The sequence below is a fragment of the Protopterus annectens genome, chromosome 8.part0 (genome assembly GCF_019279795.1).
Source record: "Protopterus annectens isolate FY-2018-M chromosome 8.part0, PAN1.0, whole genome shotgun sequence".
NCBI lineage: Eukaryota > Metazoa > Chordata > Ceratodontiformes > Protopteridae > Protopterus > Protopterus annectens.
Window position 1 is genome coordinate 180,708,972 of NC_056741.1, and position 15,199 is coordinate 180,724,170.

General features: G+C 33.1%; 1 protein-coding gene across 1 annotated transcript in view; it reads right to left on the bottom strand.

Annotated features, from left to right (window-relative positions):
• Positions 1-3,059: 3,059 nt before the first annotated feature.
• The window catches only part of LOC122808180 (alpha-2-macroglobulin-like), a 440,046-nt gene continuing 427,906 nt past the window's right edge, over positions 3,060-15,199 (bottom strand). The window contains exon 26 of the mRNA XM_044079148.1: positions 3,060-3,083. Within this exon, the coding sequence (XP_043935083.1) occupies positions 3,060-3,083 (24 nt within the window). The remainder of the gene's footprint in view (positions 3,084-15,199) is intronic.

Consider the following 15,199-nt stretch of genomic DNA (forward strand, 5'->3'; position numbering starts at 1 on the left):
GTTGCCACTTAGATTCTTGACATAGCTAAAGAAGGCTTTGTGGTTATCTTTCGAATCCTTGGCTATTTTTCTTTTGAAGTTAGCCTTGGATGATTTTATGAGGGACCTTAGTTTCTTGCTAATACTGATCAGGGATGTCTTTCCTTCTTGGGATTTGTTTTTTTTTTTATGAACTAGTTTCCTCCTTGTATTCTACTGCCTGTTTATGGCAGGGGTCCACCAGACTGGTTTCTTTCTCTTAGGGGTGTGAGTCTTGGTTTTGCTATGGATGGCACAATCCATGCATCCTTGTAGGGACACATAGAGTGCATTTGTAAAGGTTCCTGCATCTTGGACACTGTTATCCTTTAGCGGGGGGGGGGGGGGGGTTGTGAAACTTGCCACCTCTGTCTTAAGTAAGGTGAAGTTTGCTATAGAAAACGTTTTCACTGTGGTTTCCTTGGTTGGGGGTGGTGGTAAGGTGTGGACATCCAGAGTGATTAGTTTATGGTCTGATCTAACCAGTGATGGGTTGACCTCCGGTGCGGAACACCTGTCGCCCATGTTGGTGATGACCAGGTCCAATATGTTTTCACCTCTGGCAGGGGAGTTTACCAGCTGATCCAGGGCATTTGTGTTGATAAATTCCAGGAAGCGTTGGACCTGGGAGTTTGTACCTGTGTAGTTTTCCCAGTTAACAGTAGGGTAATTGAAATCATCCAATATCTGGGTTTTTGGTAGGACCTACATGTTTTCCAGTGCCTCCAGAAAGGTGGAGTGGTGGTCCTGGGTCATGGAGGGTGATCTGTAGCAGGCCACAGTTTGCATTGCAGATTTGTTCAGTTAGTTGCATATGGATGATCTCAGAGGTATCATGCTGCACCACTAACATAGAGGTGTAGGTATCCTTGATGAATATGGATGCACCCCCCTCCTTTTGTGTTTTGGTTCATGTTCTGTGGACGAAATGTGTGGTATGAGTTGTAGCCCAGTAGTGCTGGGGTACTCTGTGGAGCCTTGAACCAGGTTTCAGTTAATGCACAGATGTCGCCATTCTCCATACTGAGGAGTGGTTCGAGTGCATGCATTTTGAGATTTAAACTCTTAGCATTGAGTAGATAACCCTCATTTTTTTATTTGTGCTGTTTTTGGAGGTGGGTTTGACTTTTGAGGCTTGCCTAAAAAAGGCACTATGGGGCCAGCAAGAGCCTTGGCCAGTATTCAAAAGCCTAGGGGTGACAGGTGCAAGCCATCTCTTGTGAAGCAAGGAGGCTTATCGAGCATGTCGTCCCAGGCTGATAGACACTGGATCCCCTTTGAATGACACCAGAAGCTTAGCCAATTATTGAAATTGATCATTTTTTCTTTATTCAGCCAGGATAATGTCAGCTGGGATAGCTATTTTTGATGATGGAGAAGACATGATGAGGTCAAATATGAAAAGTAGGTATACTAAAAGTAGGTATGCACCTTTAAAAAATAGTATGTTGTGTGCAGTAATATTTGCTCTTGATGCATGGGTTGTTGAACAAAAGCTGCTACAGTATTTACATTGCCTTTAATTGTTTAGCTGTATTCATTACTGTAAATAATGAATGAGTTCATTAATTGTCCTGGATTGTATAATACGGTCTAAGCATGTTGTATTTTATTAGTCTAAACATGTTACAATCTAATAATATATTTTTGCAGAATTTTTTTTCCAGCTTCCAGCAACTGGTTGACATTTAAAAGGTGATATAGTCTGCATTAGTTGGTTCACAGGTTCATAGGTTCATAAGGTGGTTGTTAGGCTAATGTTCTTAGGGCCTTTACAAGCCTAACAATGTTATACCTGAATTTCCTAATTGACCTTGGTTAGATGGTCATTATTCACATAGAGAGTCTATGATCAGCACTAACTACTCTTGTCCATGAGGGACATAGGTGTCACCCCTGGAATGAATTTGCAGTCTACTATTCAATTATCTAGGCTGCATTTTAATAGGGTCATTGGGGAGCTCTGTTTCACGAGAACATGGACTTTATTCTAGATGAGTGGCAATCGCTGGGAGAGATATCTATTTCTCCAGCATGTTCTGTTAATGTCATAACCTAGGCTGAGATCCCTGGAGTGAGTTTACAGGTTCATAGGTTCATAAGAGGTTACAAGGCTAATGGTCCTAGGACCTTTACAAGCCTAGCCATGTTATACCTGTGTTCCCTAAGTGACCTTGGTTAGTTGGTCATTATTCGCAGAGTGAGTCTATGATCAGCACCAAATGCCTCTGTCCGTGAGGGACATAAGTGTCACTTTTGAAATGATGATCAGAAAAATCTGAACTTCAACCTGCATTATGTTGTCATTATTGCATTTTACTGTAGTATAGTCTTCACTACAAGACTGGATTTTAAAGTTTTCAGTATTTAGTTAACAACTGCTACTGTGGCAATTAGGGCAGAAAACAAAATCTCTTACTAGTTAATGAGCTGCTTCTTGTGGCCAGGTTGCCGTGTTTGAATCTTTCCAACTTAATTTACCTACACTGTGACATTGAGCAAGTCAATTAACCAGACAGTGCTTTGGAGCAATTTGGGAATTTGGACTAGGGTCCTTAATGGTCTACAGGACTGCATGCCTAGTAACTTAATTCCAAATTGCATAGCATTTCTAGTTCAGGAAATGTTATAGCAATATCAACCAAAACAACAATGTTTAAATGTTAACCTATGCAATTTATTGTACAAAGTCATCAGGCACTGTAGATGAAACAATGCAAAGATGCTTGCCAGCAGCAATCCCTGCATCAGAAATAGTTCTCTTTAATGTGGACGTATTTAGAAAACTTTTGCCTCAGTAGAGATTGTGCATATTTTCTTAACATATGTTATTGAGTATTTCTTATGCTCTCATAAATACTCTCTGATTTAAACAGTGATACTCATGGTTATATATAATATGACACTAGTGATATTTATGCAGTTCCATGCAATATATCCAAAGTGACCAATAAAGTTCAAGCAATTTATTTCATGTCTATATCACATTATCGGATGATGAAAAGAGCGAATGCTCTTTCATTGTACAGATAATGTCGAAATCACAAAAACGAAAATTCACTGCTCTGCAAAAAGCAAACAAACAAAAACGTTTAAACGCAAAATTAAGTGGGGGGAAGGGGCTTTGCCCACACACACCCCAAAGTGGGGGGCTGTGCCCCCCACACCACCCCTACTTAAATATATCAACTCCAAGATCACACCATAGTGGAGGAAAGGGCAAAGTCCTGAAGACGGCCCACAGATTTTTTTCCCTGGGAAAAAATAAATCAATGTTCTGTGACTTCGCTATTTTCTTCTTTCGACATTATCGGATCAATGAAAGAGTGTTCGCTCTTTTCATTGTCCGATAATATAGATCCATTTATTTCCTCATATAAATAAGAGGTGTCCTCAAAAAAACAGAGTGGTTATGATAATATAGATCCATTTATCTCCTCATAAAAATAAGAGGTGTCTTCAAAAAACAGAGTGGTTATATCTGCTTGCGGGGGTGAGAGGCTGTTTATGAATAAAAGTACCTTATGATGTCATCATCTGGTCATTTTTAAACAGCTTTTAATTTGCCTTTGCAGGACTAGTGTGTGTGTGTTTATGTGTGTGTCTGAAATAAGTAACTATAATGTTCAAAATGACTAATTTAAGATACACGCTATGAAATGCTGCTGTATTAAACAAGACACATAATTTAAAAGAATCAGGAGGGGAATTAAAGAGCACAGGCATTTATTCATGATCCTAAAATGTGTAGAGGGGGCTCATGGTGTGAAAACAACCCAGGACTTATGGTACACTTAAGCCTCCACTAGCCAGAAGCATTTTCAATGAATGTGGGTTACTATTCATTTTCAATAAATGAGAGATACAAGGGAAGATATGTTTACCTTTGCTTGTGTTAAGTCTGTTTATAATGAGACGGTTTTGCTTTGTTTAGCAAATGGCCGTTAATGGTTGTGCAATGGATGTGAAATAACAGTTTTAAATTAAATCCACATCTCTGTAACCATTGCAAATGTAAAAAAAATAAAATAAAAAAGCAGGCACACTGCCAGTTTTCAACACTGTTTATCTTAACTCTGGAGAGACAGCTGAAGTAATGTTGTGCTGGAATGGCTGCAGGGGGCATTACCCTACCTCTCTGACCATGATTCAGCTATGACCACATAACATTCCTTTTCACAGTTTAGTTAGGTGCTAGTTATTTACTAATTTGAGTAGGATGCAGAAATCTTTAAGATGTAATTATTATAGCAATAACACTGGGGTGTGGTAATGCTAAATTACCCGGTTGGCGTGGTTTGGTCGAGGCTTACCGACCAAACAAAGCCAACCGTGGGTAAATTTAGCATTACCCACACCCAGAAGTGGGTTATTGCTATTATACCATGACATTATTTAAGAAAAGAAACTATTACTTTTCTTAAATAATGGCATAGTATAATGCCTGTTTGCTGCCCTTCCGCAGATGTCTGGCATCCGTGGCAGTTCTGATGTACCGGCGCCTGCGTAGTACATCAGAGTTGTATAAAGCAACGGAGAAAGCAAGATCTCTGTTGCTTTTTTTAGTCTCACTATGTTAAATGAGTTTAACATAGCGAGACAGTTTTAAAATAAGCAACGGAGATGTCCGTTGCTTATTTTAAAACTGTCTCGCAATGTTAAACTCATTTAACATAGAGACACTAAAAGCAACGGAGATCTTGCTTTCTCCGTTGCTTTTAAAACACTGTTCGCTATGTTAAATGGTTTAACATAGCGAGACAGTTTAAAATAAGCAACGGAGATCTCCGCTGCTTATTTTAAACTGTCTCGCTATGTTAAACCCATTTAACATAGTGAGACAGTATTTAATCGAAGTTATACTAATGGAAAAGTCCGACCGGACCTTTTTCCATTAGTATAACTCGATTTACAACGGGCACGCTGGCCAATCAGCGTGCACGTTTTGGGGGGGGTCATGGTATAATAGATAGTTAGCTATAATGGAGAACTCCAAAGAGAAATAAACCATCAGATTAAAAGATGAGATTAAAAAGATGCAGGTTTGACTCAGCTGACTGATAGTAAAGGATACAGCCTTGGAGAATAACAGAACTTGGGAAAGATGAAGAAACTAGATCGGATAATAGATTAATTCTGAATAATTTTGAGGCAGGTAACTATTAAACTATGAGCAGGCTGAGAGTTAATGGAGATTAAAGAATTAGAAGATGTGTTTACACTGAATGCCTTTGTCAGTTCAATGAAAATAGCACAACTTATTAAGCGATGGTGTCAGTATTGCTTAAAATGAAAAGCGTTTCTGAAATAAGCAGTGCTGGTACAGTTTACTGATTTGAGTAGTAAACAATATGGGCAGAGGAAATTGTGTGGTATCTGAAGGGGTCTATATTAGATGAACGAATGATCAAAATGTCAAATACAGGGGGCGTGGCCAAGGATGAACACAGGATAGCAGCAGATTTCTTCAGCTCCACCAATTTCATTACATTGACAGGAATTAATTACTTAAAAAAATAATTTTTGAAGTAATTTTCTTTTTAAATATGTTTGTTTTATACAGTTCTTGAACTATATCTAAAAAAGAAAGGAAATCTTAATAATATTCCTGTCAGAAATTACTTTGGAAATTTTCCTGTCAGTTTATCAGTCTGAAATGAGTTCCAGTAAGACAAATTCTCAAGACTCCAGCATCAAGAAAAAACTTCAGTCTCTGATAATTATAGTCCAGCAACTTACTGCTAAGATGGATAAAATGGATACTAAAATAGACACTTTCATAGAAAAAACTACAAAACAAATAGACTTGTTACATATGGACCTGCAACAACAGAAGATCCAGATGACAGGCATAGAAGAAGCTGTGAATGACATGGAAAATAGAATACAAGAAGAGGAAATTAACATTGAGTTTCTGCTGAAACAAAATACACATTTACAAACAAAGCTGGATGACCTGGAAAATAGATCTAGGCGCAATAACATTAGGATTTTTGGACTGCCAGAAAATATTGAAGGTAACAATATTACTTCTTTTTTAACAACATGGCTCCCTAAAACTTTAGATTTACCAGAAGCATTCTCTTTTGGTATCGAAGAGCACATAGATCTATAGCTAATACTAACTCTAACAAAAACTATCCTAGATCAGTTATAGTTAGATTTCTATCATCTTTTGATAAAGAGATGGTTCTTAAATCTGCTTGGGCTAAAGCTCCTGTTAAGATTAATGAAACAACTGTGCGTTTTGACAATGACTATTCTTCCATGGTATTAGCTAAAAGAAAAGTTTTTCTGCCACTAATAAGGGAGCTTAAAAAGCACAGTTTAAAACATACCTTCTGTTTCCTGCCAAGCTTAAAATCTTCCTTCCTGATGGTCCTAAAATTTTCGATGACTTAGACTCTGCTTTACTGTTTATCAAAAAATAAGATTTTGGAAAAATAGAAGAAATGGAATGGGCTAGTCCTTCATTAAAGAGACTGGCAACTGAAACTTCGTGGAAGACTTCAGAGAAGAAGAAGAGACTAAAAACAAATGATTTGTACTATGTTTTTTTCTCTCATCATTTTATTTTATTATTAATCCTTTTAAATATAGTTCCTGCATTTCCAAGAAGCAACAAATATTTTGAAAAGATTTAATTAAAGTTATTCTCTGTGTGCAAAGAAATGTTTTGTTTCATAACTAGTCAAAATATCTGGAGATTTAATGGCAAGCTGTGATTTAACTTGTTTCTCTTTCTGAAGAGGAAAATAAGGTCAGTAATTTGATACATTTTTTTTCCTTTAAAAGTTTATATGTTCTTCAAATGCTATTCCTGATTATACTTTCTTGATTACACTGCTTATGCTTGTTTGTAAATAATCTGTCATGCTTTAACTAATAATAATTAGAACTAAATAATAGTAAATAATATGTTTTATTTTTAACTCTATTAATATAAACAGTAAGTAACATTCTATTGTATATACTTCTTATAGCTTTCTCTTACATTTTTTTTATTTCTGCCTTACACCCTTTTACTTTCTACTCTCTTTTCTTTTCTTTATTAATATATAGAAATGCTTTTGATCATATAGACACAGTAAATAATAAGATTTGCATAGGAGTTGAGTTGGGACAAAAATGTTGAGTTTTGTTACTTATTAATAAGTTTGGGCTTGATACCACTTACATAGAGTCTGTAATAACCTGTGGAATGCATTGGGAAGGTTTTGTCATGTTTAGATGCATTTACACTGCTAAATTAATGTTTGTCACTAGTTTTTAATAAGTTTCCCGCCAAAATGTTAAGAGAGACAATCTGAGATGTGGGCTGTCTCATGCACAGTGTCCATGAGCTACTTCAAAAGCTTCAACTCTCAGAATTCTCACAGAGAAGCTGAAAGCAGCTAGTCTCACCTTTGACCTAGATATCACACTGACACATCACAGATACAGGAATGACACTACCTAATTATACTTTCTTGATTACACTGCTTATGCTTGTTTGTAAATAATCTGCCATGCTTTAACTAATAATAATTAGAACTAAATAATAGTAAATAATATGTTTTATTTTTAACTCTATTAATATAAACAGTAAGTAATATTCTATTGTATATACTTCTTATAGCTTTCTCTTACATTTTTTATTTCTGCCTTACACCCTTTTACTTTCTACTCTCTTTTCTTTTCTTTATTAATATATAGAAATACTTTTGATCATATAGACACAGTAAATAATAAGATTCACATAGGAGTTGAGTTGGGACAAAAATGTTGAGTTTTGTTACTTATTAATAATTTTGGGCTTGATTTCACTTACATGGAGTCTGTAATAACCTGTAGAATGCATTGTGAAGGTTTTGTCATGTTTAGATGCATTTACACTGCTAAATGAATGTTTGTCACTAGTTTTAATAAGTTTCCGCCAAAATGTTAAGAGAGACAATCTGGGATGTGGGCTGTCTCATGCACAGTGTCCATGAGCTACTTCAAAAGCTTCAACTCTCAGAATTCTCACAGAGAAGCTGAAAACAGCTGGTCTCACCTTTGACCTAAATATCACACTGACACATCACAGATACAGGAATAGCAGATTAATAATATGTGTTAAAAACCTATGTCCCAAACATATACATTACTATAACTCATTTAATTCATCTGATTGACAAGCATAAATAATTTTATAACTCTATACTGGAAGAAATTGTCATGTGATATATTTTAAAGCAGTAGTATAGCATGTTTGTAAAATCTGGTTACTAAAATGTGTTTGCTGTGCATTATTTTGTATAAAGCAGACAGATTTATTGAAGGGACAGCAATGTAAGATGGTGCTCAGTAAAGATACAACTCAGTGAGATCAGATATATATATATATATATATATGTGTGTGTGTGTGTGTGTGTGTGTGTGTGTGTGTGTGTGTGTGTGTGTGTGTGTGTGTGTGTGTGTGTATGTGTGTGTGTGTGTGTGTGTGTGTGTGTGTGTGTGTGTGTGTGTGTGTGTGTGTGTGTGTGTGTGTATGTGTGTGTATGTGTGTGTGTGTGTGTGTGTGTGTGTGTGTGTGTGTGTGTGTGTGTGTGTGTATGCATGTGTATATATATATATATATATATATATATATATATGTGTGTATATGTGTATATGTGTGTGTATGTGTGTATGTATATATATATATATATATATATATATATATATATATATATATATATGTGTGTGTGTGTGTGTATGTGTGTGTATGTAGATATGTATATAAATGTTTCTGAGAATCTGCTTAACTATGAAGTATGATTTATAACAATTTCTATGAATACAATATTTTATTCTATTGGCAATAATGAGTTTGAGTAAATGCTCATATACAAGCAATTCAAGGTTTTTTTTGGAAGCTGTTAACTGTATTTACATGACAGAAAATAGATGCATCCTAATATATGTAATGTCTGAATCATATTAGCCAAAGTTTTTGATTTAAATGAATGTTAGAACTTATTTTCTCTCCTCTTGATTTCTAACATCAAGATTATTTGAATGCTATTTGAATACAAGTGTTTTATATTACATGGATGTATATAGTAGTATGAACAGTTTTAAAAAAAAAAAAAAAAAAAAAGGTTTATTTTAGTTTATATGATGCTGTTTTACCAAATGTGTAGTCTTTTCTTGCTAGATAATTGAATTGAAAACTGTTAACTTCAGTTAAATATAACTAGTATTAAATTGATAAGGTGGTAGCTGACGTACTGCTGCTTAGGGTAGGGGTTAACTTGAGTGGTAAATACTACTCTAAGTTGGAGTTTATAACTCCAGGCTGGATGGAAGGTTTAATCCTTACATTATTTTCACTTGTTCATTGTTATTTGTATATAGTTTTGACATCCACAATATATTTTGTACATTCATTGTCACTACAAACAAAATTGAATCCTATACGAAATCCCATAAGAGATTCAATAAATACAGCTATATTTAAAGGTACACCTAAAGGAGGAGATGTAACATTACTTATCTTGTTATTTGTTATTTTGATCATAAGATTCTTAAGTTTTAAAAATGCCAAATGACATCTTTAAAAGGAATTTCTTTAAACATTAATGGATTGAATAATCCATGTAAAAGGGCAAGCCTAATAAGATAGATTAATTTACATAAGGCCAACTTAGTCTTCCTACAAGAAACCCATCTCTTGAAAAAAAGATATTGATAAACTAGCCACAAACAAATATACAGTATTGGTTAGTTCAGAGCACACTCAGAAAAAAGAGGAGTGGCTATTTTATGGAATAAAATATGCCCATTCCTAAAACCATTAAGTCTTATCAGGATGACAAAGGAATGTTTTGTATGGTTACAATACAAATTAATGGGAAGACTTACACTTTAATTAATGTATATTGGATACCTGGAATTGGTATTAATACAGTGAAACATCATCTTGATAAGATCATATCATTCTCTATAGGAGATATTATTTTAGTTGGTGACTTTAATTGTATACTACATGAAAGTGATACTACCACTATAGGAAAGAGAAGAATTACATCTAATGCAAAACATTTAAAGGATTTTGCTAATTCTTATCATTTGAATGATATTAATAATCAGATAGATTCAAAATCATTACCATACACCTTTCTTCTAACAGATACAAAACTTATTCAAAATAGATAGGGTCTTTATTTCTAACCAGATGGTAACAGATTTAATTAATTCCAAAATCATTTCATGTCCTATATCTGATCATAATTCAATTGTTTTTGAATTCATGATAAAAAATACTCATAATGTTCAGATCAAAAGGATACCAGCATACTTAACTCAACTAAAAGACTATAAAGAATATATACTTTCAGAAGTAAAACATTTTTAGACATAAATAACACTCCTGAAGTCTCCATTGTTTATGTTTGGGATGCCTTAAAATCATATCTATATGGACAAAGTATCAGATGGTATAATAATAAAAGGAAATCTTGGGATAAGGAATTGTTAGATATTCAAAGTAAATTAGACTCTTATAAACATAATAATAAAGAAAATATTATGGACAAGAAAGTTATTGAAGAAATAAACAAACTAAATGAGAAATACAAAGAAATTTTAACTCATAAAGTTAAAATAACTTTAGAGAAATACAAGTTTTTGTCTTATTCAATAAGCCCCAAATACTTACATAGACTTAAAAATAAAAAAAAAGGTTGAATAAACAAAACCATATCAAAGAAATTTTTTTTCTAAGTTAAAAGAAGAATGTTTCTAGTATACCAGAAATACTAGATGAATTTAGAAATCACTTTCACAAAATTAACCATAATAATATTAACATGGAATCTAAAGATAAAATAAAGGAGTTTATAACCACAAATATGAATAAAAAGCTTAATAAACAACAGATTAAACTATTGGACAAGAGTATTTCATATACAGAAGTTATTACACAAATAAATAAGGTTAAATTAAACAAAGCACCGGGTAATGATGGTATTATACCAGAGATATATAAAATCCTTTCTAAAAATACATATTCATTAATACATAAGGTTTTATTTTGGCCCAAACTGAGTTAATAACCCCCCCATCTTGGCAATATACATTTATTTCGCCAATTTTAAAACCTAATAAAGATCCAACTAGATGTTCTTCATATCAGCCCATCTCATTACTTAATGTTGATTATAAAATGTTTATGAATATCTTTGCTAATAGATTGAAGACAATCATTCCCGGCATTATAGATATAGATCAGACAGGCTTCATTGTAAATAGAAATACTTTTGATAATATAAGAAGAACTTTAACATTAATAGATTTTGCAAATAGGAAAAAGAAAGATTTAACACTTATTAGTCTTGATATAAGTTCAGCGTTTGATTCAGTAAGTTGGGACTATCTGTTTACCTTAATGAAGTGCACAAACTTCTCGGATGCATTTGTAAATCTAATTGAACATTTATACAAAGGAACGTTGGCTTATATTAAGGTAGGAACATATGTTTCACAAAAATACCCATTCTTAAAGGTACAAAACAAGGATGTCCACTTTCTCCACTATTATTCACTTTAGTAATGGAGCCTTGGGCTAATTTGATCAGAAACAGTACTGACATAGAGGGTTTTGAAATAGATGAAAATACAACATCCAAAATTCAACTTTTGCAGATGATGTTCTAATTACATCAGCAGGATCTAATTCTTCTATACAGTCTCTATTTGATAACATGATGAATTTTAAAAGTATTTCTGGTTTAATATTCAATGAAGAAAAACTAAAATACTACCTATATATACACGAAAAAATATTCTCATTAGTGATTTTACTAAATATGTACCCAATTCAGGTCAGATAACGTATTTAGGTATAATACTATCTAAAGATATTAAATCTATTATATATAATAATTATAATACCTGTTTTCTTAATATACAAAATCTTTTAATACCTGGAATAATATGTTTTTACTATGGAGGAGAGACTTACAATTATTAAAATGATAATATTCCCCAAGATTTTATACTTAATACAATCAATAATACTTCCACCTACAAAAATAATTATCAAGAAACTGAACACACTAATGTTAAATTTCTTATGGGCACCTAATAGACCTCGGATTGCATTAAAGAAACATACTAATAGCTGGTCTCAAGGGGGTATTTCCTTTCCAGACTTTAATTTATATACTATCTCTTCTATTGTAAAAGTTATTACTTTATTAATAGATCAGTCGTATGTCACAAAATGGAAAGATTATTGGGAGCTAATTAGTATACACTCCATGAAAATCTCCTTAACACATAAAAATATGATTGTAAATAACTCCATGTTATGGTTACTAAAGGAATTTTGTACTTCACCTATTACACCTAAACATATGGTTTGTTACCCATTAAATATTATTATTAGTTATCGTAACTTTATATTCATGCACCCTATGTATAGGGAATGGAATTTTATTGTATTTCCTATAATGTATACTCAGGGTATGCTTTTGTCATCTACTTCTGAAGGAACTCATTTAGCTATAGATAATAATCTAAAGTACTGGTATCAGTTGATATCTGATAATAAAGTTAAAATCTAGATTTCTTAAAACAAGAATTTGATCTAAGAGAAACTTGCTGGTTAGAGGTTCAGACCTTTAGACAACATCTCATTAATAAAATAGATTTAATGTCTATAACTGTTAAAGAATCTATTCCAACACTGATTGATTACTTGATATTAAATTTACAACATAAAGTTTCTGATAAAGGTAAACTTTCATACATACATAAAGTTATCAGACAAGAAACTTTTTACAGTGTAGATTCATACTGGAATTATTTCACTTCTATTAATGGGGACCCACCAAATCAACAAGATAAACAATATATATTGGAATCTGCTTATAGAACTACGTCTTCCATTGTCTGGAGACTTTATACATGGAAATGTTTACATAGATCTTTTATACACCTTTGATGATGAATAAAATAAATAATAAAGATAATCTATGTAAGAGATGTAATGTAGAAATTAATGCTGACTGGGCTCATATGTTTTATGACTGTATAAAATTGAAAGAATACTGGAAGTCAATTAATGAATTTTTGCAGGCTCTTTTTACAGATAATTTCATTATTTCTAAATCTTTTATATTATTCAACACACCTGTACCTCAAAGTGTTAAAAGGTTAAGCTTCCCTTGTTATGGTCTATTCTAGCAGTGGCTAGGAAAATAATAACTAGAAATTGGATTTCAGATACACCTCCTTCGTTCAATGAATTTAAAAATGTTATGAATATAGTGTGCCATATGGAAATAAACACAATTAGGACTAGAACAAATAGAAAAACATCTTATTTTATTGTATGGGATAATTTACAAAATTTGTTAAAAAATTTTAATTTCAATAGCATGGTATTTTAGTTTAATTAATTGATCTGATTGTAGTGTATGTCTTTGTAAATACTTTAGTTGTTTTGTTGAATATTATAATAATACCTATTTTTAATTACTTGTATAAAATTGTTATGATATTTCTCTTATATGTTAAAACAATAAACCTGTTTTGAAAAAAAAAAATGTCAAATACAACATGCTCGACACACGTTGATCAAACATTCATCTAATCTAACCCTTAAAATAATGAAAACCAGAGTTCTGAAAATTTTAATTTGTCCCACACCTTCCCTACATTAACATGCAACACACACATACAACTAATACATATAAACCCATGCTTTCTTACATCATTCAACAACATTCAAACCTAAACACACTGTTCTAACTATATATACCAACTCCGAGATCGCTCTACATTGGGGAAAGGTCAACTACCTAGTAATCACAACACACACACACACGCAAGTACGGAATTCACTTACCTAGCCATTCCAGACAGAGTAGCATCCTTACATCACTAGCTATACTCACCACCGGGCCAACAAAAACTTTTCAGAACTCCAGTTTTTATCTTTTTCAGACTTCAAATAGATGAATGATCGATCAAAGTGTGTCTCGCATGTTGTACTCGACATTTTGATTGTTCGTTCATCTAATAGGAACCCATCTGAAGTGGTACCACAGGAAAGTTTTAAGTTAGGAATTAGAAGCGCAAAAGGCAAATACATAGATGTGCAAATAATTGTGATGAAGAAAATTCTTAATTTGTATGATGCGTATAAGTATAAACATTTATAATTAATTAGGATGCAGAAGATGAAAAAAGTGTATAAAATGTATAAAAGGATGGAAGGTTAAAGGACAAATAAATGTTTTTCTGGGAAGACTGATATACTTTAGTAGTAATTGCAATGGTAAGGAGCAGTTTGAGAACACAAAATTTAAAAAATGCAAGTGTCTTTGATTAAGTAAAATATTAAGTATGCAGGTTAAAGTTGGAGTAGCTTTAAGGAATCATGGGATATAGTCAGTCGATTATAAATTCCATACTCCAGTATGAATGGCAAATATATGCAAATGTCTAGGAAGTAATATAGATGGGTTAACATTTATTCAGAAATATATTGAACCAAATGGTTACTCATTACACTCTGCAAAGGTAATGTTCAAAGATATCCATCATGCCATGTTTTTAGAGTCATCAGTATATCATAGACAAGTAATGCATGCCGAACCATCTCCTGCATAGACATTAACTTGTAGCTTGCCTGAGTGTCACTTATTAAAAATGAAATTTAAATCAAGAAAATAGAAAGGTATATCCAAATAATTACTTCTGTCAAGCAATGTTTACCACATACTTGTAGAGCCACATACCTAAATTCTTATAAACTGCACTCCAAATATCTGGCAAATGCAAACATATTTTGAGAAATTCAAATAGCTGTTGTTTAACTTTATGTAAAAACACAAGGTACCAAAGGGCTTCATCCTTCAGTTTGCAAAAGGATAGGCAACATGTTCACATGTATTTAACCTCTGATAGGGTGAATGATAGTAAGGAAACATTAGGGGTGCATTTCATGTGGTACAAGACGGCTATTGAGGGAAAGATATGTTGCAAGACAAATTAAGAGACAATGTTGGAATAATTACACAAGGCTACTAGAGTGAACAAGACACTGTGAGAGAGGAAGAACAGAATATTAATACACTAACATGTTATGTGCTGGGAATAACAATATAATTATTTTGGAGAAGGCGATAGGAAGGTAAGAGTAGATGTGGACCTCTTAGTGAAGTTG